This window comes from Aythya marila, assembly GCF_965140915.1.
Source record: "Aythya marila genome assembly, chromosome: 12".
NCBI classification, from domain to species: domain Eukaryota; kingdom Metazoa; phylum Chordata; class Aves; order Anseriformes; family Anatidae; genus Aythya; species Aythya marila.
This window is the reverse complement of record NC_139053.1, coordinates 14,921,839-14,947,270: the sequence shown is the minus strand read 5'-3', so window position 1 is coordinate 14,947,270 and position 25,432 is coordinate 14,921,839. Positions and strand designations below refer to the sequence as shown.

The following is a 25,432-nucleotide window of genomic DNA, read 5'->3' as shown; positions in this document are numbered from 1 at the left end:
TATTCTGGTTTTCTTATGTTGGTCTCTGTTTTTCCTGCTGAATTTGCATGTATATACCTTGTTCTTTGCATTGATTTGTAAGCCTTCTCTTGCTCTCCATGCAAGACAGAAGAATGCCCACTAGTTGGAATGTTTCAGCTTGGCTTACTATAATAACGAATAATGATTTCAAATTGTGTTAACACAAAAGCTCTTTAACTTGCAATGTGTCTGTTACTGTAGCATATATTTAAAACTTGTACCCAGAGTGGTCTATCTGTTCTAATTTCAGTAAGATCTGATGTAAGACTTGATGTAACCATGTAAGGCTTGATACCAGAACTGTACTGTCTCTCTAAAAAAATTAAATTTTATTACATTAGTAATAATCCAGTTAGAGCAAGAAGAATATACTATAAATCTCTCTCAGATTTAGAGTGATGAAATTACAGACTATAAACAAGCCATCTACACATCAATATACAACAGTGAATGGATATCCAGGTAACTGTATTTCACATCACAGCACTTTTATATAAAAGTGGAATCCTATCCATTTTCAATGTTAAACCACATGGAAAGATTTATAACCTACTGACTGTTCATTGTTCACTTCTAAAACTACACATAAACAAAGAATAATGATCCCTTTCTTTCTGAACTTCTGAAATATATTTCAGATGTTTAGATATCTCAATATATCTATGTGTATTATTTCATATGTAAGATATTTATGTCAGTTTTCCTAATCCAGGTTTGTGTAGGAGCTAATGTTTTTGTTCATAAATCTGACAGAAGATTTTGGATAGCAAAATTCTGAGAACGACAATAAATAATATGTATTTCTACAAGAGATTATGATAGGGGCTGTGGATCTCTGAAGAACTGACTGGACTTTCTTACAGGAGAATTGGGGGGGATTTCTAGGTTTCTCATGATTTTAATGGTGACACCTTATTTAAGAGCTTAGACAGGTAATACAGCTAATACAGCTTCAGACTGCTGCTTATGAAATACTTATTATCTGTGTTAGCATGTGAAATTCCCCTCTTGAAAATGATATCCAAGCAATTCAATTCCCTTTCTCTTGATACTAATAAGTTGGACGTCGTGACCACACCCAAACAGCTCTGGATACGGCTCCTGAATTACCACCTCGGTTATGTACAAATTCGTAATAGCAGACACCTATGGAGGTCATCTGTAGAACACAGGGTTATGACGATTTGCTAAAATAATTATGTGTCTATAAATTGTCCCAGTGTAATTTCATGGATCTGGTTTTCATAAATCACAACATTTTACACTTGGGGTACTTTTCCAAGATAGAAATAGATTACATAATTTAATAGTTTAGCTGGGAAAGAACCTGAAGAGCGCCCAAGAGATTTGAATTAATACCTAAGTTGTATCTGTGGGACTGCATCCTACCCACTTCACAATAGCGCATTGTTCAGTAGAAGCAGAAGTAGAATGGAGTTTTAGCATGTATATAAACAAAAGACTAAATCAATAAAATGGCTTCAACATGTCTTTTTTTAATCTTTTCTGTACAATAGCTGTGAGTAAAGACAATGCAGATGTAAGCCCGTGTAAAATTATGATGCCATTGAAAGCATTAATAAAAAGGAAGATTGTGAAAGATCCTTTGAATTCATGCAGAAAACAATTGTCTAGCTTTGTGATATTGTCATAATATGGTCATAATATGAGCAGAAATGTCCTCACTTCAATTTAAATGATTACAAAACATGAAAAAATAGGAGTCCAGAAATTTCAGTCTCATTCCCTTTATATAACGCATGAAATATTTTCCTTATTTTCCTTAATTATTTTTTTTTCAGGATTTTACACTCTCTGTTACATTCCAGTGAATAGCCATTTTAGTTTCTTTCGTTGATCTTTAAGTGCATTCCATTAAGGGTACTGTAGAATTTATTTATGCTACATTTGTAGCATTTTAATATTTCAGTCTTATATGAAGTTGGCAGCTTTGTACTTATACTCCTTTTACAATTCATTCTTTGGAGACTGTGCTGGCCTTTCTCAACTATTTTCTTCCTTCTCCAATTATCATCAGTAATGCCTCAGTTATAACAGCATTTATTCCATTTATTTATGCAGGGATCTTTACCAGTATGTGCCAAAGTTGGGAAGGTACACCTATGAAAGTTTATGCTGTATCTGCATTAGGAGTACTATACTGCTATAAAAATATTGGAATACCTTTTTTTTTTTTTTTTTTTTTTTTTCACATCTGAGCATGGTTATACACAAAGAGCTGTTAGTCTGAAGCCAAAAGCTGTTGGTATAAACATCACAACAAAAGCGTGACTTTATCAGTGTCAATGAGAGTCCTTTTTTCTGAAATTTGGTTTTGTAGTCCTACATCTAGTTTCCTGTGAATTACTCAACTGACATCTGGTTGGTAAAAAATGAAGGTGGAGATGTTTCCATCAATTCTCTGGCCAATGGCTTCAGTAATGGGAATGTACTGTAATATTAAAATGCTGGAACAGAGTTGAGAAACAGAATGCCTCTTTCAGTGCTCCCCTAGTTTGGTGGAATTTTATACCATCCTTAAATACAAGCCTGTGGCTAGAAATCACGATTTAGCCATAAATAATTCAATTATATTGCTTATTTGGTGGCATGTACTTGGAAGGAGGTTGCTTCTTTTCCTTCTACTACAGCAGATTTGTTCACTGGGGTTGAAGGAGTTCAGAAATCATACATGTGCTGAAGCTGTAAGGAAAGTCTGTAGAGAATTGAGTAAGGACCCAACACTTGGCTGCCGAAACTCCAGGCTCCCCCCAGCTGCACAAATACTGACTTCACTGATAATTCATATCCTCCTTGCCCTTCAAAGACTGAATTGCCACCAGCTAGTATGGAAAATCCAACTCTTTTTAAGAGCTTTGCTGCTGTACCCAGTGTCAGTGTAGTTGACCTCAAGTAAATGACCTCAAGAAAGGTCAATGGAAGTGCTTTTTCCACAACATGTTTCTCTGGTGCTTTAGCCCAGTTTTAAATGGCACAGCATTTACACCTCTTCCTTGGAGAAACTATTTTGTAGCCCAGAATTCTGGAGAAGCCAGGTGTTGTGAGGTATTGTGTACATTTGAAGCTGATTTAAAACATGAGAACCAAGCTCCGGCTTAGTTAGTGGGTTAGATATGTGGGAATTAAAATTTACAATACGGAATAGTGTAAAAATAAAATGTATGTGGATTTTCTCACCCATGTTGCACCAAGCTTTCTCCATATTACTTCCCAGACAGATGCATGTTAAAAGTTGCATGAGATACTTGATACAGGGTTACAGCGTACTGTTTGAGGCTTTAAACAAACAAATGTGATCACACTTGTTGCAACTGTATCTTTTATACTAGCTATATAGTTAACTATAAATAATATATATTTAAATTTAATGTTATTTTACATTTAAATATATCTTAAATAATTATTATTATTAAATAAGTAATAACTTGACTAAAATAATATTTTTATTACCTGATATATTTTATTTTCATTTTTGTCTGTAGTGTGTGTGTAACATTGTTATGCCATCCACTGAAAGATCTTGTTTCCCAAGCATGTATGTTCCGCAATTTAAAAAAAAATCATAATATAAATGTATGCAGGTGCAGAATTCTCGCTTTTTTTTCTTTTCTTTTTTTTTTTTTTTTTCACTCGATGCAAGAAATAGCATAATATCACACAGATATCACACAGTTCTTAGACTTTGGGGTTTTAAAGACTTGGCTCAGTACTTGCAGATGTATATCTGAGTGTTGTGGAACTGCAAAAATAACATAAGTGGATTTTTAGGAGATCCATAAGGAGTAAGGAAGTGAGTGAATACGTATCTCATCGGTTTGCAGGGTCTCTCGGCCACTTTAAAAAGAGCAATTCTTGCATTTTAAATCAGCTTACAGACACAGACATAGACCAAATAGTAATATATATATAATTCTGATAAGATGAGTTATGCAAAGCAAAGCAACAGAATATGTTCTTTTCATTCTCTCCAAAATTAAGGGAAATACCCAAGTAAGGTTTGCTGAAGCAGATGTGACATATTTAAAGTTATTCATGAATGTCAATGGTATCGCAGAGCAGGGCAACTATGTGTAGCCCTGCTTCCTTTGTTTAAAAGCACACTTTTTCAAAATGATTTACAAAATAAATGAACAACCAAATGTCATTATTCATTTTGTTTATGATTGACCAGTGCTATGTTATTCTTTATTAACTCTTATTGTGATGTGTAATTCTTTGCACATGTTCCTTCCTGGGTTATAACGGAGTAAAAATAGCTATATTAGCAAGACTGAAACCAGCCAATACAAAATAGCTATAAATTTTAATTAGTGAACACATGATTCACCTCTAGATGTTTGCATCTTTGCTGAGTTTGCAGTGATCCAAGTAGATAATTCATGGCAACTGCTTTGCTGGGTTTTAACAACTACGAGAATTAATGGTTTGTATAAGAAATACTGATCTCCTGAGATAACACATCCTCTCATTTTCTCTGTTAATGTGCATATAACATGTGCCAATCACATAAAAAGTAAGTGCTGCAAATGATTTTTTTTTTCTTTTTTTTTTAGGCCACAGTATGGTGGCAAATTCTGCCAAGGTTCCAGTCGTATTTATCAACTTTGTAATACTCAGCCATGTCCAGCAAATAGTTTGGACTTCCGTGCCCAGCAGTGTGCAGAATATAACAGCAAACCTTTCCGGGGATGGTACTACAAATGGAAGCCATACACTAAAGTGGAAGGTAATTATGCCACAGCTCTGATGGACAAAGGCCATTGCAGAAAGCAAGCTACCAGCTGAAAATCATCCATATTCTTTAGGCAAATAACACCGTGATGTAAGCAAATAGAAATTGAGTTGGCTTATTTGAGATATGTTTGCTTTCCAGCATAGCTGAATCCGGCTCTTATGTGATACCACCTGTATGAACATGCAGAGTTCATTTTGGTTGTGAATTTAAACCTTTGTCCTTAGCATGACTCCCCAGCTGTTGCTAGCCCTTTCTTTTATATTACATATGTTTTAGTATAAAAACAAAACAATAGAAAACAAAAAAAAATTCCATGGATTCTTCAGCATGGGAAATGTGAGCTTCTACAGTAACGCTACCAGAATCTTCCTTCCTTTGGAATGTTCTCAGATTTCAAAATGTAACAATAAATCAACCTTCTGACTTTTCTGCTGGTACACTCCCTTAAGAATTAGAAAAACAAATAATGTACAGGCATATATTTTTTTAAAGTTATCTTTTACTAAGAGATCTTTATAAAATTCAGGTCTCAATAACTCTCGTTTGTCTTTTGTAGATTTAAAATTTATTTTTAATTTATCCACCTTAGTTTTGCAAATAGTTTGCATCAACGTTCATTTTAATCAATTACAGCAAGCATTTGCTGCAGTTTGAAAGTCAGTTTATATATACAATTTCTGCTACTTAAAGAAAAGTCACTGGATTATATCACATTGTAGCTGCTTTGTTTACAACCTGCACAAATTTGTTTTCAATGCCATTAAGTATACACACACCCATAACCTATTCATACCCTGATTATAATTTCTTTAAAAGATTTTGCAGACATTTCAGTTGCTATTTAGAAATCTGTGTCCTAACAGCCATTGTGAATAGAGGAAAGAGGAAATACGGTTTTGCAGCATGTAACAATGGATGCTACATTATAGGGGGAATAATACTTCATTTAACAGAAGTTAATGTAGCCTACATTGGTTTTAAGGCTGTGTTTAGTAAAAGTTTAAATTAGGGTCAGAGGGCATACTTTTCAAAAGCAAGAAATTCCCAAGTGATGCTGAAATTGAAAATGCCTGTCTTTATTCTCTTTAACTGCTTTTCAAAATATCCCTCAAGATCTATATACTCCTGAAAGTATGATCTTGTTCTCAAAACTGCTACAGATGCCTTGCCTCTGTAGAACAAGTTGAGTGCTACATGCTATTGAAAATCCAGCTGTTTATTTAAGAATAAAAGGATACCATTTTAAATCCAATTTCATGTTCCTGAAAATTTTACATTGCTTTATTTGTTGCACTTTTGTATTAAAACTGTATTTCAGCAACTGTATCAATGTAGCAATAGCATCATTGTATTTGTCTATGTAGAATTTATCAGCCCTTTATAAGCACAATATACTATCTGAGTATAAGAAGAAATTTGATTGACAGTGGTCTGGCATTTTTAAAGGAAAAGCGCTTTTGTTAGGTGAAAACCTCACCCTTGTCCTAGCTTCCATCTGAACACACCATTTGAGCAATCATACCTTTTTCAAATTTTAATTAAACATTAATACCATTATTACAATAAACTTAAAACTATGGACAAGTGGAGCTGAAGTCACAGGCACAGCAGCAAAGCTAATAAATATGCTCATTTTCACATTGGTGTTGAATTCTTACATGTAATTCTGTGAGCGTGTGGACTGTTATACCCACACATTGTTTTAAAATGTATTTGGCTGTAATTTTGCCTATCTTGGGGTCCTAATAAGTCACTACACAATTAATCCTTGTAGCTGCCAAATGTCATGTAGGATGCAAGTAGAAACAGCAGGGTGCTTGGAGTTTTTTGTTTGTTCATTTTTAAACTGTGCCACAGGTCTAATACTTCCTTGTCTTTTTGTTTGTTTGTTTGTTTTCCATAGAGGAAGACAGATGTAAATTGTACTGTACAGCTGAAGACTTTGACTTTTTCTTTGCAATGTCCAGCAAAGTGAAGGACGGAACGTTGTGTTCACCAAATAAATACGATGTTTGCATTGATGGAATTTGTGAAGTAAGATAATAATTAAGTTTCTTACAATCTTAATGTCTATTTTTTTTAAGTGGGCAATTGACTCCTTTATAGAAAATGCAGCTGTTACTTCAAATTCCCTTGTATCTGAGTCCTTTACTTCTGCCTTTTGGTTGCAGCAAGTAGGGTGTGATCATGGACTTGGTTCCAAAGCTGTACTGGATGCTTGTGGAGTTTGTAAAGGAGATAATTCAACATGCAAGTTCTTTAAAGGCCAGTACTTGATCCAGCACAAAGCTAATGGTAAGGAAAGCTGTTCCACATGATCATCAACTCGTTGCTCTGCTGTATCCCCATGTAATATATATATGACTCCTTGCTCATTAGGGAGTGTCTAAAAGTCCAGATGTGAACTGAAAATCACAGGGAGAGTGAGAGAAGAGTTCACATTTCTGCTGTTTCTTGGTAACAAGAAAGCTATGAACATAAGTCTTGGTTAGTTAATCTGTAGGCATTCCTCTTGTTTCTTAAGCCACTTTTTCCTTTTACGTGTGAATTTTTAAAAAATATTTTAAGATTCATGCAAGTGGGTCAACAGTTCTGACTGGAAGGGGACAATAGAATATATAAAAAGTGATACACAGCATAATGCCAAACGTGACATCATTTCCACATCCATTTTTAAATTAAGTTGATGGGAAGCAGTCCAGTTGATTCAGTGGATGATCCAGTCACTAGGACGTGGACTTTCCTTTAGTGGACTGTCACAGGCTTATTGTGAAATCCTCTCCACCTTACCCCAGTTTCTCAAGCATAAAATGGAGATAATAAATATTTCTTTACCCACAGAGGTATTTTGAGGATCCATTTATTGATGATTGTAAGACATGTCAGTGCTACAGTGAGGTATGTCAGGAAATCATTTAGGATATAGCAATACAGAAATACAACGCTAGGAGAATAAGCTAAACTGAATGCTCTGCAAAATGAGCTGTGTTCCGTGTGTGTTGAAGGTTGTCAGTAGCATCTTATTTGACTGTAGAGTGAAGTAGGTTTCTAAATGCTCAGAGTGAAATGAGTCACAGGAAGGAGATGTAGTTATAATATAGGGCTTTGTGGGAGCTCTCTGCATCCCAGTGCATTTCACCTCAAAAAGCTTGCCCATGATTGAAGTGGTACCTTCCAACTACTGCAGGAAACTACAGGGAAAACATGATAAAACAGTTACAGTGAAACTACCATTTTCTGCATTTTTCTAAGGTAAATTTGCTTTTTCTTGTCTTCAATCGCAAAGACAAATTCCAGGAATTGAAATACCTCTGATTTACTCTGATTACAGACTGCATCGGGGGTTAAAATCAGATTTTTTTTTTTTCCTTGTGGAAATGAAGTAACTTTGGTGGATCTGAACAGCTATCTTCAATATCTTTCAAACTGGCTGAAAAATGGTAAACCATCTCTATCCGTATGGCAATTGAAAAAATTTTGCTTACTTCTTTCATTTCAGACTACTATGCTGTGGTCACTATTCCAGCAGGAGCACGCAGTATACAACTCCATGAAATGCAAATCTCAACCAGCTATCTTGCAGTGCGCAACCTCAGTAAAAAGTATTATCTAACAGGAGACTGGACAATTGACTGGCCAGGAAAGTTCCCTTTTGCTGGAACAGTTTTTGATTATCAACGCTCTTTTAACCATCCAGAGAGTCTATATGCAGCAGGACCAACTAATGAGACGCTGGTCTTTGAAGTAAGCTTTCTTCTGTTTATTCTTCCCTTGATGTCTATTACAGAATTAGTAACGACAGCTTTAGCTCTGTGCTGTAGCTCTCAGAGAGATTAAAGAATAGCATTGAGTCATGATAGTATTCAGACTTAATTGTGTAGTCATGCTAGATTGAAAGGCCTTTCAACAGTTCATCAAGGTTTGAAGTTTATTAAATGTCACAAATTCAGTAAAAAGAAAGGTGTGTAAAACACACCATATAGCATTATTTCTCAGTTGCTGCACAATGGTAGTAGAGATTATAAGCACATCCCACAAGTACTGTACAGTAAAATTCAGAGATGTAAAAAATAAATTTAACATTATGGATAGGCTTAAGGTAAGAGCTTCAAATAATGCTTTAGAAAACGCAGGCACAAGTAGCCCTTTTTACATCTACTTTGGGACACAGGTGATCTAAGTACCATACCTTAGGCTCCTGTGTAATTTCTGTTGATTCCGTTTTATCGGTGATAGCGTCTAGAATAAGGAATTTCATATATGTTTACCTCCCAGTCAACTTTGTTCCACTTACTCTGTCTGCCAGATATACTGTGTTGAAACTAGGTTTAGAAGAAAGTAAATTTGGTGCTTCTATGGTTTGTTTCAGTGTTACATTTTTGAAACTGGTCAAAACTGGTCTTTTTTTCTAAGAAAAAACTCTTTCTGCATGGGGTTGCTTGTCTTTTAAAGTGCATCAGAACATCTGAGTGTCAATTTCTGGCTAAATCACCTAAGTCTTTACTTACTGTTAGCTATATCAGTTTGCCTCCTTTGTTAGAAAGCACCAGCAAATCCATGGATTTTTAACGTGTCTGTTACATCTGTTTTGATGAACTCTTCCCTGTGAGAAGGAAGGAGCCAAGGGATTCAATTCCTTCCCACATCTTCCTGCAGTACCCCGGTCAGCCTGCTACCAAAGGCATACCTTTCTCTGGAGTGTACCAGGAGAGCGGGAGTGTGAGGGCTGTACCCACTCTCGGAGGCAGCAGGCGGTGGTTCTTCTCCCCATCACGTAACACCATAACTGGAAACAGCTCTCTGCAGAAGTTTAGCAGGAGTGGTGAACCGAGAACTCTGCATCCTGTTTCCATTACACAGCTTTGTTCTGTTAAGCTTAGGAACACAGCGAATATAGACTGTGATATGAAATATATTCTTCAAGGATTATTTAAACTTTCACAGCTATTCAGTAAAGATTTTTATTTTGAATACTGAAGAGCCTTACCATTACTCATATTGAGTAATGTGCTTAAACATATATTTAAGCACCATTGAAGCTCATGAACCTTGAACATATGTTAAAGTACTTTAGGATGGACACATGTTTTAGAAGGGACAGTTTGACATAGGCTAAAGCTGTACATTTTAACAAATTGTTATCCTAATTTGCAACAGCATTTCAAAATGTTTTTTCTCAATTGAAGAATTTTAATTTTGTGTGTGTGTAGGTTAATAAGAATATTTTAGTTGAAAGAAGAGTTTTGGCCTACAAGTCATAGACATGCTTCCTTGTCTCCAAATCATTTCCAATATAGCCTTACACCAAAGAAACAAGCACACTTATAAATACTACAAAATGCTAAGCTGAACTCTCAGGAATCTTATTTGTCATAATACAAAGTAAATTGAACTGTATTATTATAGAACTCAAGTATGAATAATAAATTGCCTGTAAGATGACTTGGCTGCATATCATGCAAATACTTCACAGAATAAAGATTAAAGAAAAAAAAATTCATTTTAATGCCAAATAACACTTCTATTTTCATCCTATCAAATTATGCTAAACAGTTTTATTAAGATTTAACATTTAACTTGAGGCTATTGCTCCTAGGAGAGCTTATTTAAGCTTCCCTTCTATTTTTATTGAAATACCTACACCACTGGCTTAATAACTAGGGAATCTAACAACTGAAAAATGCTAAAGTTAACATATTCCCCAATTATATATACCTATCAGCTGTAGTAAAGTGTTTATTTGTTTGTTTGTTTGTTTGTTTGTTTATTTATTGGCTCTCAGTAATTTCAGCAATGTGCAACAAGCTGAATTCTGGGAAAATGCAAAATACTGTGTTCAGAGATCTGCATCATTTATGCTTTATCAATAAATAAGCAGCACAAATACCAATGAAAAACAAAGAATACACTTTTATGAGGAAACATGCATTGCTGAATATCTATTTCCAACAATAATCATGAAACAAATCCTATTTAACTTTAAGCATACAAAATAAGTCTTGCTAGCAATTTTTTAAATCCAATTAAGTTGATTTTCAGTAAGATGAGGCTTTCCAGGGAGCAGACCTCAGCTTCTGCTGTAATGTTTATATTTTTTTTTTAATTATTTGTAATTATGTTGTATTCAACACCAATTTAATAATTATTTTCTGGAGTAGATTTTTTTTCCAGAAGTATTCAGTGGGAGTCCTTGTAAAAACGGATACTACAGGGACTAAGAAACTGAATAAATTGCATGCATAAATACAGGAACTTTTATTATTCAGGTGGGCACAAAATACAAGTTTTTGTAGGTGTATTTGTTGCTGTTCCGATCTGAAAGATAGATTAGCACAGTTTGTGCTTGTTTAATTTTGTGGTCATAGTTTTGCAAGACATTTGTGTGGTGACCCAAATGATCCAGGTTTTCAACTGCATTTCTGGATGCAAGTCAACCTGCACGCATCCAGAAAGTTCAGGTTACACACATCCTCTGACTAGCATTCACAGGAGAGGATGGGACCAGTGCTCTCCAGGTATGGGTCCAGACAGGTCTGGCACGTCTGTGCTCAAGGCAATCACTTGCTGTGAAATGCAGTCATTCTCCAAATTATTTTCTTGAAACAGACATCTGAAGCATGTGTTAAGAAATAAGGGTGAAACCTAAATAAGAAAAAGAGTCTTAAAATTCCCTATTGCCTTGCATATCACAAGTAATAGTTCAGCCTCGCAGTTCAACTAAATGTTTTGTATTTATGCATTATTGTATATCATGTTCCTGTGCATCTGTTTTTCTATCAGGTTTTTAAATAGCTAAGCTGTGTCATTTAATCAGACTTTGCAGTCCTAAACACTATTCAAAAGTGGATGAGAGACAAGAACCACAAAATACTTTTCTTTTTTTGTCCTGGAATCTTACCAAAACAAAACAAAGCAAAAATAAACAACAAAAACACATATACATATTCACATACATTATATGTATGTAATTATGGGAACCAGTCATACCAAAGAAGACAAAGAGCAGTGAATCCGTAATTTAACTAGGTTGTGAGAGAAAAAAATGCAAACTTAATGTACAAATATTTTCTGAGGGGGAGGAGAATATTTTGAGAAGAATGTGGTATAAAAAGTGTAGGATGAGTGTTTCCTGAGCACAACTACTGGAAGATTTAAATGAAATTCTGGAGATTTCATCAGAGCCTTTTCTGGATTGTCCAAGAAGTAAATTGACAGATGGAGGGAATGCAAAGCAGTGTAAACTGGTGCCCGTTAGAATTTGTATATCCTTCTGAAATTGCAGTTGGTATTATTGATAGGTTAGTGATTGTGGGTTTGTAGAAACCAGTAAAAGCCTAAATGAGAAAGAGACATGGGTACTGAAGGCAGTTCCCAAAATGTCAAAATTCAGGCTAGATGAAATAACAAAGGTCAAAGTGGTAGAAACATGATAGTTAAATGATAATCTGGCATAAGAAATTAATACCAGGTATTTAAATATGGTTTTGGTAGAATAATTGTCTCATCTTAAATGGAAACATATTGCATTTTTTTAAGGTAGTTGAATATATTCAGTTTATTTATTTATCTGTCATTTGGTCAAAGGTCATTTGGGCACCACTTCCATTTAAAGACCTCAACAGTGTTTTTCTGTTAACCTGAGGAGGAATGAACAGTAAATTAATCATTCGTTCATCTAGCTTTGAAAATGAGGGCTGGCAGTGGTCACCTCAAATGCTGAAAGTACTTTCCATATGGGGCTAGCAGAGCACCAGGGACATTGGTGTCAGAGGGCTCTATTGATACACATCTCATGTGCGGGTCATGTGTGACTTCCATTTGTTGAAATATTCACTCACCCTCCACAACTAAGTCAAATTACAAGAAAGATTCTGAAAGGGCAAGAAAAACCTGCACTGTTTGGTTGGCATGAAAAATATTGCATGACCAGGGATCAATAAACTAACTTAAAAACACAATAATTCAATAATTTGGTTTTCCATTCTACCAGTAAAGTGAGGAAGAATGGATTGATTTGAGAATTCAAATCTGATTTGAGAAAGCACTGTAAAGTTTTTCAGGATGAGATAGAATCAGTATCCTCACTGAAATTTACCTCAAACTCGGTGAAATATTTTATCAAGGAATTGTGAAATCTTGGTTAAATAATCATAAAATCATGGTTTACTTTGACAACAGTAAGCAACAGATGGAAAGGATGCTTTATAAGGAGGCAAATATCCATGGAAAGAGAAGGTGAATGAAGCTTCAAAGCAGGAAAATGTCTAATTAAAACCAGTAAATCACTTCCTCTTTGCCAATAGGAAAAAAAAAAAAAAAAAAAAAAAGAGAGAAAGGAGGCCAGGTGGAATGACTTTACTGATGATCTAGCTGCCACTGGGAGAAAGCCAAGTTGCAGTTATAAAACATTACATTTATTATTAGCTACTAGATGATAAATTTGTACTGATTTCCCCTAAAGAGAAAGTAAGTTAAAGAGAGCTAAGATGTGCTTATAAGATGCAGATGTTGGTTCAATACAAACAGATAAAAGCGTTTTCCTTTAGTGAAGAGAGACTAGCTGGACAGTATCCCTGAAGGTTGTACATTTAGCATGTGAACAGTAAAAAAATGGAGACACAATAACAACAGAAGATAAATTTGAAACAGCTGAAGAAGAAATGAGATCATACAGGACCTTTCAAGGTTACTTTTTTTTTTGTGTGTGTGATTTTTTTTTCCTTTTAATGACCTTAGTGGACTTTCTTGAAAAACAATAGTTTGTCATAAGCTTTTAGTTAAGATTTTGTTTAAAGTGACTTTAGAAATACTGAAGGGATAAAAACCCTTTTGTTTTAAGGTTTGACTTAAGTAACCAATGTAGATGCAATTCTTCCTCTGCTGGTGCTTTTCTCTACAGGTGTTCTCCCACTTTGCTTGGAAGCTCCTGCTATTGGCCACTGTCAAGTCATGTCAAAGCCCCAGCAGCTGCCCATTCAAGCCAGTGGTCCTGTTTTAAACAGGAACAGTTTTCCACCAGCATATGCTCCATGCTTAGATTTACACTACTGAAAACGGAGTAAATTTATGAAAGTCAGTGGAATTAATCTTGATTGATCAGAGAAATCAGAATCTGGCTTAGCATGTTGGATGTTAAAATATGTATTAAGTGGCATGTAGATTCAGAGTGGATATAAACTGCAGGTCTCAGAAGCATCTTTCTGAAAACCAAATCTAAAAAGTCAGATACTAGTCTTTAACACAGCTAAACTTCTCAGTCCACCCTTTTTGGTGTAACTGATGGCTCACTGGAGATAGCTCAACTCCTTCACATCTACCTAAAGAAATTATAAAAGACTTACAAAGCATGGGAGTGACCCAGAAAATGTAGATGCAATTTGAAGGTGTAGATCAAAGCTATCATGTGTGCTGGGGTTCAGAGTCTGGGCTCATGCCCATTTTGTAAATTATCCCCATGCAGAATGAGTAAAGATGAAAATACGCAAAGCACATATGGATAAACAGTAGCTATTCCTTTATCTGGCTTTTTATTTAAACTCACTGCAATTCTCTAAGTGGTATAAGTGTATTACTCCTTCACAGAGATATGGATTCATTTTATAGCTTGTTAACCTGCCAGACACTTGTATGCTTTCCTGTACATTAGACAGAATATTATGGGAGAAGAGTTTATCTTGTCTAAATTAATTTATTTTAATTCAGTGTATTGCAAGTGACTTCATATACGCATCCTACAATAAAAGATACCTTAAAAGTATAATGACTCAATCATAAAAAAGACGTTGATAGGCTCTTTAAAATATTGACCTTTAAAATGGAATATTGTATTGGAGACTTAGGATAGCCATGGGGAAAAAAAGAATCTCAAACAAAGGAGCAGATGCACAGCTAGTTTAGAAAATTTATTGGCTTAACTTTGAAATCAAAATTAGCAGCAAAAGGAAAAGGTTCTTTACTCAGGAGAATTCAATTTATCCATTGTTTTAACATTTTATGCCCAAAGCAAAAGCCACAGTTCGTTTTCTTCAGAGTAGATCTGGCAGATTCCAGCCACAGAGTCTGTGGTTTTCAAACTCAAGAAGCTGTAAATTTTATAACTCTGCGCCCTGCGGTCAGAGCTGCTGAGTGTTGTGTCTGAAGTCAGGTGGTTGGTGTGTTAAAGGTAGACATTAAACAGTTCTATTGAGGAACTGGAAATGTTTAAGGAGGTTGTTTGCCAGCTGTAAATTTGGGAGCAAATGCCAGTTGGCTGAAAATATGCTGGAATGTATCCAGTTAAGTAGACTTGCACTGGAGGTCTTTCCAAATTTGTAGGTCTGATAACTTGGCTGTATACGCAGACTTCAGTTATTGGGTTGTTAAGGAAGGGCTTGATAATGAATGTTTGAAAATACGAAAGAAAAATTTTTATATGCTCATTACTTTGGCAAAAATGTAACTTTGCAATAGCATTGCATTTCTGATGAAGACTTGTTTGAATGTTATACATTGTATAACGTTTTCAGCTGAGTGCCAGGGACTTTAAATTATATGACTTAGTGTCCTACATTTTGTCCCCATTACTTTTCCAGAGTTTGATTTTGCCCTTTTTCTTTGTAGCTGGGATGATACAAGGATGAAGGAGACCTGAATGTAATGCAGCTTCTGCTTTGTAAACATGCCCTCTTGTTCAATAAATGGGAAGCACCTCTAGCTTTGGCTGCAGGTGGGGAGAAGGAGAGGAAGTTACAGGCTTCAGCTCTTTCTTACAATTGGATCTACTTTCCAATGCACAAGAAGGGGATGTAGCCCAATGGCTTAAAATGGAGCAGCCTGCATGATGTGCAGGATTTACCCCACAGGCACTCACTCAGCTGGAGGCTGCAAGGTTCTGACATCATTGCATGGTACTCTGAAGTGACAGACACTAACACGTCTTGTTCTAACTCATCAGACATCATTTGCATCATTTCCATTTGCTGTGTTGAAGCACCAGGAGAATATTGCTCCACAGGAGTAAAACTGGTTGTAACAAAAATGTTATTCTTCTCATCCTCCCTCTTTTGTGTTCTGAATTTGTTGCTCAGGATGCATTTGTTTTGTTTCTTACCTCTACTACCACCAAGTAAAGAGCAGTTTCACAGTCTAAATAATTCAAGATACTTGTGTTGGGTAAGCTTTAAGCTTTATGGTTATTTTGGCCACTGACGTAGCACAGCTTTGTGACAGTTGTCAGAATCAAATGAGGCAAGGGCTCACCCTTACATGAGGTCTTGAGGAATGGACAAAACATCTTCTGCTTTTGACACAACTTACTAAAGGGCCAGGTAGTATTTCAGCCCGTGCACTTGAAAGAACATAAAGCAGCTAGGGAAGTGAGAGAAAGAGCATCCTCACGCTTTCAGGAAAGAGACTTTAACTGTTTGTTATTAGGCAGGTCATTTCTATCACGAGAATAAAATAAAGCTACTGTCTGAAATTGCTTCTCTGTATTTGAACAGGCCCAGTAAATGCTTGTTAATGAAGAGTGACTTTATGCCCCCCATTACTGTGAATGAAGTTCTGTGAGGAAGAGGGCCCCAGCTATTAGTAGTGAAAGCAGAGGGACTATACTAACACTTGATTTTGTGGTCTTGTTCTTCATTTGATATACTGACCTTCCACAGTTGCTAAATAGCAATATGAACACAGTAAAAATACATTTCCACAACCTGTGGGACCTGCCAATCAGTTTTTTCTAAATTTTTGACACCCATGGGCTTGAAGGTTGATATTCAAAGTGATGGTGCAATAGATGCTGTAACAGAGTTGGACTTTTTGCCATCAGCTTTCTAAAAATCAAAACCAAATGTGGAGGAGATGTTATCCTTCATCTGAAAGGACTGCTAAATCTTATAAAACATTCACAATGGATAGTGATAAATAGCCAAGGAAAAAAGAAAGTCCTGGAAAAAAGTTACATTGATAAGATTTCAACAGGGCACAGCAAATAGGGCACAAAACCACACAGTAAAGAATGAACATGAAGTAACATACGGAAACTTTATCATATGCTCATTAGTGAGCACTGAATGTTGTAGAGGCTTTATGGAAAGATGGTATATGACCCAGAGATCCAAGTGCATTTGTGCAGGGCAGCGTGGAGTTACACAGCAGTCTCAGTTCAAACGTTTCCTAGTTTAGAGTGTTTGAGTTTAATCCTGTTCTTGTAAAATAGAGATACATACAGATATTACTTAACCTTAAAGCAGACATAGAAATATTATTTCTGTTGAGAATAATTAATAAAAATAGGGAGGTCAGTAATGACTCTCAGATCTATTTATTCCATGGTCTCGGAGGTACTCTAAGGTGCTCATGAATTAAACTTGGATGGTGTGTAGATGGTGGTGGATGGTGTGAGATGAAAAGTTGCACTTGAAGTACTTCAATTTTCCTGTGCTTGGAGGGTTTTCTAATCTGTACGTTTCAGTGAGAATGCACCCATTCACCTACTCTTTTGCGTGTATTTTGCCATTGACAGTTCGCAGTCCTGTTTTCACAGTTGGGATCATTATCAACATTCACTTACTGAAATACAATATTTGGTTATTAAGAATAGAAAATATAATATCAATTTTTTGCTGTTTTAGAAAAGTAAACAGTTTACAGTCCAGATCAATTGTGTGTTCAACATTACCAAGCTGGAGTTCATGTAAATTTGCCTAAATTTTTACTGTCACATAAATTCTCTTTTCCAATATGTAAATTTTCAGAGTATTTTAAAACTCTTGGTTCCATTTTAAAATGTATAAAACGTAAAATTTGTTTTATTTCTTGGTCGTAAAAGACAAGAGAGTAAATTTGTTGGTATTTTTTGAACCCTATCTAAATAGAGATCAGTTCTACCTGCATGGGTGTGCTTAAGCACTCAGGTTAGACATCACACAAACCTAACTGACAGTGTCAGCCATATTTCATTAATAGTTTGAATAGTAATCATTAATGTAAAGTGGAATCTTACTTGAATTGCAAGTGTTTATCAAAAAGCATATTTAGGAACTGAGGTAAACCATACCTGATCTTTATTTTGCTATGACCAGATCCACAGTGGTAAATAATTAAAACTTAGTAGAGCTCTGTAACTGTAAACTCTTGCACTTTTTCTATTAAGTATGAATATAAATGCACTTTACTGCCAAAAGTAGCTCCTAAAATAAATAAATATTTAAATACATTTTTCTCCCCAAGTTTAGGTATTTGTCAGATTTTTGTGCATCTTGCATTGATTTTAATTCAGACTGAAATTAATACAGTGAATTGGAGGAAGCTGTCTCCATGAAGGCTACAATATAATTAATTACTAAAATATTGCACCTCCAAGAGGTAGATTGCCTGAGTTAAGTGACAAGGATTGTTACTGTAGCTAGTAACCACACCATCTACAATTTTTCTAACACATTATGGTAAAATCAAGAATAAAAGATTTTTCCAATCCTTTTTTTCCCTGTAGACAAGACATCCAGGGACAGGTCCTCTGCTGAATTGAAGCTTTTTCAGTTTCAATCATCTTAAAAAAAAAACAACAGCTGAGGGTCTGCCAAATGAAACTTATTACCAGTCAGCACAGAAAAACATTTATTACAAGGAAAAGAAATCAATTTTATACCCTCAGGCTCAAGAAGTGAGGAAGCCATCTCTAACCATCTCTATTCCCAGTCCCCACACAGCTATACTACTGCTTTGCTCAAGCTTCTTGTAGTAAAGCATTTGAGTCCTGCTTACTCAGTGAGCAAATGTGTCTTCATTTGTAGAATCATAAAATCATGGACTGGTTTGGGTTGGAAGGGCCCTTAAAGATCATCTAATTCCACCATCCCTGCCATGGGCAGGGACGACTTCCACTAGAGCAGGTTGCTCAAAGCCCCATCCAGCCTGGCCTTGAATTCGTAGAAGGCATTGTGGAAGGATCAGTTAGCTGAGTGTTTGCTAACTAGAAGATAGGAAATATCTCCCATCCCCAAATCCTTAATCCTTCCACTGCACTGGCACAAGCAAACTCCAGCACCTGTCCATGAGCCCCTGCAGAAGGCAGGGATCCACCTGTTAGGAGTCCATCTCAGGAGAGGAGCACGGAGTGCTGGGGCATGGCCAGTGACATATGCTGTATCACCAAAAGTCTCCAGACAATATTTCATGTCTACTGAAGGTATTTTTGCTTCATCAGTCCAGTCAAATGCCTTCTGATTTAAAGGAGCATTGTGCTGGCATTTATGCACTCTGCTTATATGTCCTGCAGGTGCTGGGCCAAGCAAACACTTCACTGTTCTGGATTACTTGGATGAACTTTAGCTTAATGAAGAATCAGGTCTCCAGCAAATTCTTTCGCAAACTCTGTGTGTGTAAATATGTTATGTGTGTATCATGTTTAGTTCATCTGCCTTCCAAATGACAGAAATGACAGAATCCATTTTTTTTTTTTCCCAAACAAAACCAAAATACCCCTCTCTAGATCCTGTTACAAGGCAAAAATCCTGGGATTGCTTGGGAATATACATTTTCCAAAATCAACACTGAGAACAAGACATCTGTCAAAAAGCATAGCTACTCCTGGGTGACGGTGCAGTCAGAGTGCTCAGCTACTTGTGGTGGGGGTAGGTAACTTTTTAATTTCCAATGCTCTTCTTTTTCATTTTTAATGCATCTCAAACATTTCAGCTGCGTTTAATTTTGAAAATTGTTTATAAATACAGACAGAAGGTTGCAATGAACACCTGGTCCTTATTTTTTATCTAACAACTTATAACATAAATGAAGTATCGTCACACTTCCTTTGTAGTAGAAAAAAAATAAATCCTTGTAGTCTCAATTCATGTCACTTATGGTGAGGACTATCTGTAGGCATATAATACATGTATCTTGCTCTTGAAGTAACATGGAAATTAAATATGTGCTTCGATGTAGTTGTAATTTGGGAACATGGAAAGATAACAAATAATTAGTACAATTTATCTATCTGTAGAGAGTAACTGAAGACTATATTATGAAGACCTTTAGTGACAGTTGCACCCTGGTCTCACTGCTTAATTACAAATATTTGAGTTCTGCCAGGTTAAATTCTGAAGTTCTACTTAAGATAAAGATTTCTTACTAACATATTCTTCTAGGCATTTCTTTGTTCAGAACATGTATATTTTAAAATCCCGGGTGCTCTGTCAGTGAAAGTAGGATGTAGTGAAAGCAGGAAACTGGCACATGGGAAATCCTGGAAAAAGAATTGAGAACAAAAAATGTATTGGCCTTTAAATCAGAACTGAGTCATATAAACAAGATTATATGATGCAGCTGTCCTTAACATCAAAGAACTGGACTGGATGACCATGGAAAAGCCATGTTATGCTTCTGTATTGGCAAAAAAACATGCAGGTGAAATTCAGGAATATCTTCTTAGTGTGTTGTTAGACTTCACAGCATATCAGTACACTCTTCAAGGCCCACCAGGAACACTGTAGACAAAATACAGCTACTTTATTTTTCTTGCTTCCCTTTAAAACAAACAAAAGTTTGGATGGATAGCATGGATAGCAGCATGGGTAAAGACAATGGAAGTAACCGTGTTTCCAGATTTGACTTGCTGTGCCCAATGAACCATGTGTGAGGTGCACAATACATCCCAACTAAAGGATGTATCTATAAAATCATTTAATCACTTAAGACATTTGTTGCTTTCCCTGTAGTCTGACCTGATGTAGAAAATAGATACACACTAGGTACAGGAGCTTGCAGAACTCTGAAGTCTGTAGAAGTACTGAAAAAAATGCAAAATGTTTTGTTGCCATTTGCAAGCACATAAGCAGAGCTCTAAGCAAATGCTGCTGGTTTCTGCAGGGAATTGGGATTCGAAGCATTACTAATTTTTGCTGGAGGAAGATTCTGCAAATATGCCATTTATAACTAAAACGTTTCATCTGACTTCAATAGTAGCTGTGTTGCAGAGAAGGAAATTAGTGTTAAAAACTTGTTGCCAAATGAAATCCTATTTTATTTAGTTCACGTCAGTGGAATTGTACCAAGGATGAGCTTGGACTTGTTTAGATAAAATTCTTTTCTACTACTTTTTCTCTTATATTTTGAGTAGACATTTATTTTACTACTTTTTTTTTTTTTTTCTAATACTTCCATAGGACACTTTACAACAAAAGCAATTTGTTTAGAAGACCATCGTACACGAGTTAATTCCTCCTTTTGTGGTGCAAGGACGAAGCCTTTAAGTGAAACAAAACTATGCAATACTAATCCCTGCCCAGCATAGTAAGTTCTCTTTATTTTTCTACCTTTTGTTGTGCCTTATGACTGAGCTAGCCAGCAAGGTCATGATAGGCACACAGAATTGTATAGCCTGCTAGATGAACCTCTTTTTATTCTGTAATTTAAAACAGTAATTGTTTAAAAATGTTAGTTGTGTAGGCTTCTACCCAATGATAATAATAGAGGCAGTATTTCTAATGTTGCTAAGCAAGACCTCCTGAGGATTGCTTGCAGCTCTGTCACCATGCTCGGGTTAGCTATGTGACACTGAGTAAATCTAAATTACTTTGGGGCCCATTCTGCCACCTTTACTCACCTTGAATCAATAAGACTATTTCCTGAGTAAAGTGCTACTCCCCGTGTGGAGACTTGGCCCTCTGACTCAGATTCCACATATTAGATTAGGCTAAAAGAATCTTGTGAAGTGTAATTAGTGATTTTTGGACAAAATGCTCCATAGAGTATTATGATACCAATAAGAAGACTATCTAAGCCAAATAAATTGTCAGTAATGCTCCTGGTGCCCACAAAAATAAATATGAAGACATTTCCTATGTTAACAATCTTATTTTCTAAAAGACACAAGAAAGTGAGATGCAAAGGAAGACAATGACATATAGATAAGCCTTTAGAATACAGCTGGTATAAATCAATAGAGTGCCTTTAAAAACAAAGGAGTTACACTGATTTATAGTAGCTGTGGTAGGGGTCCTTTAGAAAAAAAAAAAAAGTTGCATGTTCATATAATTAAGCACAGTATCATGTGGCTTGGAATATACATGGGTAGATTTAAGGATGTATTGAGCATCTTTCTTTTGTTGTTTCTTCCATATTTGGACTCCTGATTTTGCGACCTTAGCATTACTTTAGTTTTATATTAAACATGAGAAAAGGTGTATTATATTGGACAAGACATCCATGACTTCCAGAACAAGAGTTCTTCTAAAGCGGTATGTTGAAAAAATCAAGTGTTGCAGAAGAAAATAAAGAGAGGTGAAAAAGCAGTTTAAGTGCACAAGCAGCAGAAGGCAGAAAAAATGGAGGAAAGCTCTACTCCTGGTGTCATCTGGTGGTTTTACTCTGTAGTGATAAAAGCAATGGGTGGTAAAAGCAATTAGCTAAGCCCACTCCCACACTTCATAAAAATAACACATTTGATGAAGTTTAATAGGCTTTCCCTATCTTCCCCAATGCAGAAGAGGATGATGGGACAAAGCAGAAAGATACACATGCTCCGCAGTGGCTTTGTTTTTGATTAAAAATCCATAGTTTCCAATGTGTTTAACATTCTAAAAAATTGTCCAGTAATAGTTTGGAATTTCCTGCAAAATTTAAAGATTACAGCAGAGAACACAAAATCCAAATGGCAAATTATATACTATGACCACAAAAGGATAGAGATAAGATTTAAATAATGGCAGCATGTCACATCAGAGCCCCATGTTCCTGTTTCAGCAGTTTCTTTAGATTGCTTTTAGCCACATGATTTTCTGAATACTAATTTTGAGTAATCTTTGTAGCCAAACACAATCTGTTTGTATATGACTTATCTTCTGCCAGAAGTATTTTTATCCAATGAACACAGTATCGTGTAGACAGAAATGCAATGTCTGTGATGTTCCCAGGAGTCTTCTTAAGCTGCTTATGCTTACCTTCATTTTGATGTGGTATTGTGCTATAAAGCTTCAGCAAATGATCTTCATTTCTATTTTGTCCCTCTGGACCACACAGAAAATTTCTATTTCTATTAAACAGAGATCCCAACGTATTTTAAAGATCCACCGATATAATTATCACTAAAAATGCTGAATATCCTTTTTGACAGGCAGTGCAATATTTTCATGCTAAACTTCCTCTGATAGTCTTGGATTTACTACAACACAATTAATGACTTTATGCCTAAAAAGAAAAACTGTAAAAGCCTCAAGCCCTCAAAAACTACACCTTTCAGGAAGAACAGTTCAACTCACTAATTAATTATTTTTAAAATCCTGAGGATATATTAATGTATGGAGGATCTACATGTAGGACCTTGTCTTAAGGTAACAGATTGCCATTCAACCGAGTGAAACCATGCCAGATCGTCTTTGTTGAGGAATCTACCTAGAAAGTCATGACGTAATTTTACCCACAAAACTGAGACTGTCAACATAAAAAAATATATATTTATATTAATAAATACAGTGGAGGAGACAAGGAATGCTTAATAGCTAGCAAATAGAGGAAAGACAAATATGGTAAGACTAACAGGCAAGAAAAGTTGGTGAAAAATAGATGAGATACAAGTGTGTCTGTTTTGTGACTTAAAAGAGAAGACTCCAGCCTTGTAAAGGTCAATGAAGTATACTTGCCGCATAAGAACAAAGACTTAGTGGTAAGAGGCAGAACAAAACTACCACCCTAACAGTAAGAACGCAGGCATCAAAATGCACGCTGTTGTTGGGTTTCAGAGCTGCCAAATCTGCTCATAATTAGTTAGTTATTTGAGCTAATGAAAGATACTCTTGGATCACAGCCCAGATAATCCTGGAAAATGGCAGTTTACTAGAGGACATTAAAGCAAGTTTATTGCCCTCTTCTCAGTGGACAAGGGAACTTTCTGGACACTTATGGTGAATAAACTCTTAAAATGTTTGCTTTTGATTGCTCTGCCAATCATAGTTGTCAGAAACATCAAGGAAAACTAATTAAAAGCTGTAGAATGGATTAAAACTGTATCTTCTGTCCAGATGTTTGTATTGCAAAGGTCTAAACATTTATATATCAGGCAAAAAGGAAATTTCTGACATGTGCTGGAAATACATAACTACTGACTTCTCATATTAATATTTCTTTGCACTTAAATTAGGTCTTTTTATATTTCCCACTACTTTTGGCAGTTACTGAAGTTCTTAGATTGAGCATTGGGATTTCTTCTGTTCCCAAAGGAATTTTACCAAGAATATGCCTTTTATACATTTTTTACCAATTAAAATTAGTTTTGTTTACAGGCAGATGTGAACAGACAGGCAAATGAGATGCTGGACATCTTTCACACAGTAAGAAAACAAAACAAAACAAAACAAAACTTTCCTGTCATTAAAACTCTATGTAAGCAGCTATTCTAGTCATTACAGGGCTAATGCTGTGAAAAATGATGGAAGTGGGGATAGGAGAAGCAGCTGGAGTTGAGACAAAAAGCCCTTTTCTAAGACATCAATTATTAACAATCTGTAAAACTGTTTTAAAATACTTAGTTTAAATTCAGTGTTGGGTATTTAAATGAGTTCTCAACTTGAGCAATCACTTAAACATTCTTAATTTACTTTGTTTTCTTCAGCCCTGTTTTCCCATTGAGTTGTCGGGTTACGGTCTCACATCTTAAGCCTTTGGGAACAGACACAGTTGTGTGTTTGCAAAGTGATACACAAGAGCTGGGGATCCATCCAGTGCTTCTATAACAGAAACACTGAGCAACTACTGACATTTCAGAATTGAACTTAGCCTAAGTGACTGGCAGTGACTATTCAGGCTTTGTGTAATTTTAGTGACAGCATGCACAACTGAAGCTTGCCTGTGACTGCAGCATAGATTTGCCCAACAGATTTTGCTGGTTGAATTCCTACTGTTTTATTTAGATTCCACATCATCTGTCTGCCAAATTTATTAGTCTGAGGACAATTAAATCCTCCAAACACTAACAGCAGGACTGCTGATTTTAGCAAGTATGTTCTTTTTTGTAAATAGAGTAAAGCTAAGGTTTGCCATTGATATTGCTGGACAGCACCATGCCAACATTTGTCACCCTAAGCAAATGCATCTATGCACATGTGCGTTGGGAGGCACCTGCCCAGCTAAAATGGCCCCACTCTTCCCCTGCCATGCCAGCTTTTTCCTTATGTAAGCTTAGGTGGATCTTCCTCCTCTCTCCGCCTTCTGACAGAGACTGAAGGGAAAAATGCATTGATCAATGCAATTTTCAAATGCATTGATTTTATAAAGCTAATTAGCCTCCTGTGTTTTTCTAATATATATTTTCTCTGTTAAGCTGGTCACCAGGTGAATGGGGTGCATGCAGCAAGTCTTGTGGAGGTGGACAACAAAGTCGCCTCATTCAGTGTGTCCAGAGAAAGGCTTTCCAGAGAGAGGAGGTAGTGGCCCACTCCCTGTGTCCTGTCAGCACCCCTGCCCAAGTGCAGATGTGCAACAGTCAAGACTGCCCACCTGAATGGAGCCCTGGACTATGGTCTCAGGTAACTTGAAAAACTTCTATTTTCTTTTGCTGGCATAATAAAAATACTGCCAAAATCTCTGCTCAAGAAGGAAGTGTAAACTTTGTGAAAATCAGTATTTTGCGAATAGCTCTATTTATAAAGGTAACGTACACAACGTATATATTTTACCTAGCCT

General features: G+C 36.0%; 1 protein-coding gene across 3 annotated transcripts in view; it reads left to right on the top strand.

Annotated features, from left to right (window-relative positions):
* ADAMTS18 (ADAM metallopeptidase with thrombospondin type 1 motif 18) overlaps nucleotides 1–25,432 on the top strand; it is an 81,615-nt gene that overhangs the window by 46,246 nt on the left and 9,937 nt on the right. For all 3 annotated transcript variants that reach the window (XM_082770330.1, XM_082770329.1, XM_082770331.1), the window contains 7 exons: nucleotides 4,596–4,768; nucleotides 6,681–6,811; nucleotides 6,949–7,072; nucleotides 8,277–8,521; nucleotides 19,248–19,389; nucleotides 20,920–21,046; nucleotides 25,071–25,275. In XM_082770330.1, coding sequence (XP_082626456.1) covers nucleotides 4,596–4,768; nucleotides 6,681–6,811; nucleotides 6,949–7,072; nucleotides 8,277–8,521; nucleotides 19,248–19,389; nucleotides 20,920–21,046; nucleotides 25,071–25,275 — 1,147 coding nt within the window. The remainder of the gene's footprint in view (nucleotides 1–4,595; nucleotides 4,769–6,680; nucleotides 6,812–6,948; nucleotides 7,073–8,276; nucleotides 8,522–19,247; nucleotides 19,390–20,919; nucleotides 21,047–25,070; nucleotides 25,276–25,432) is intronic.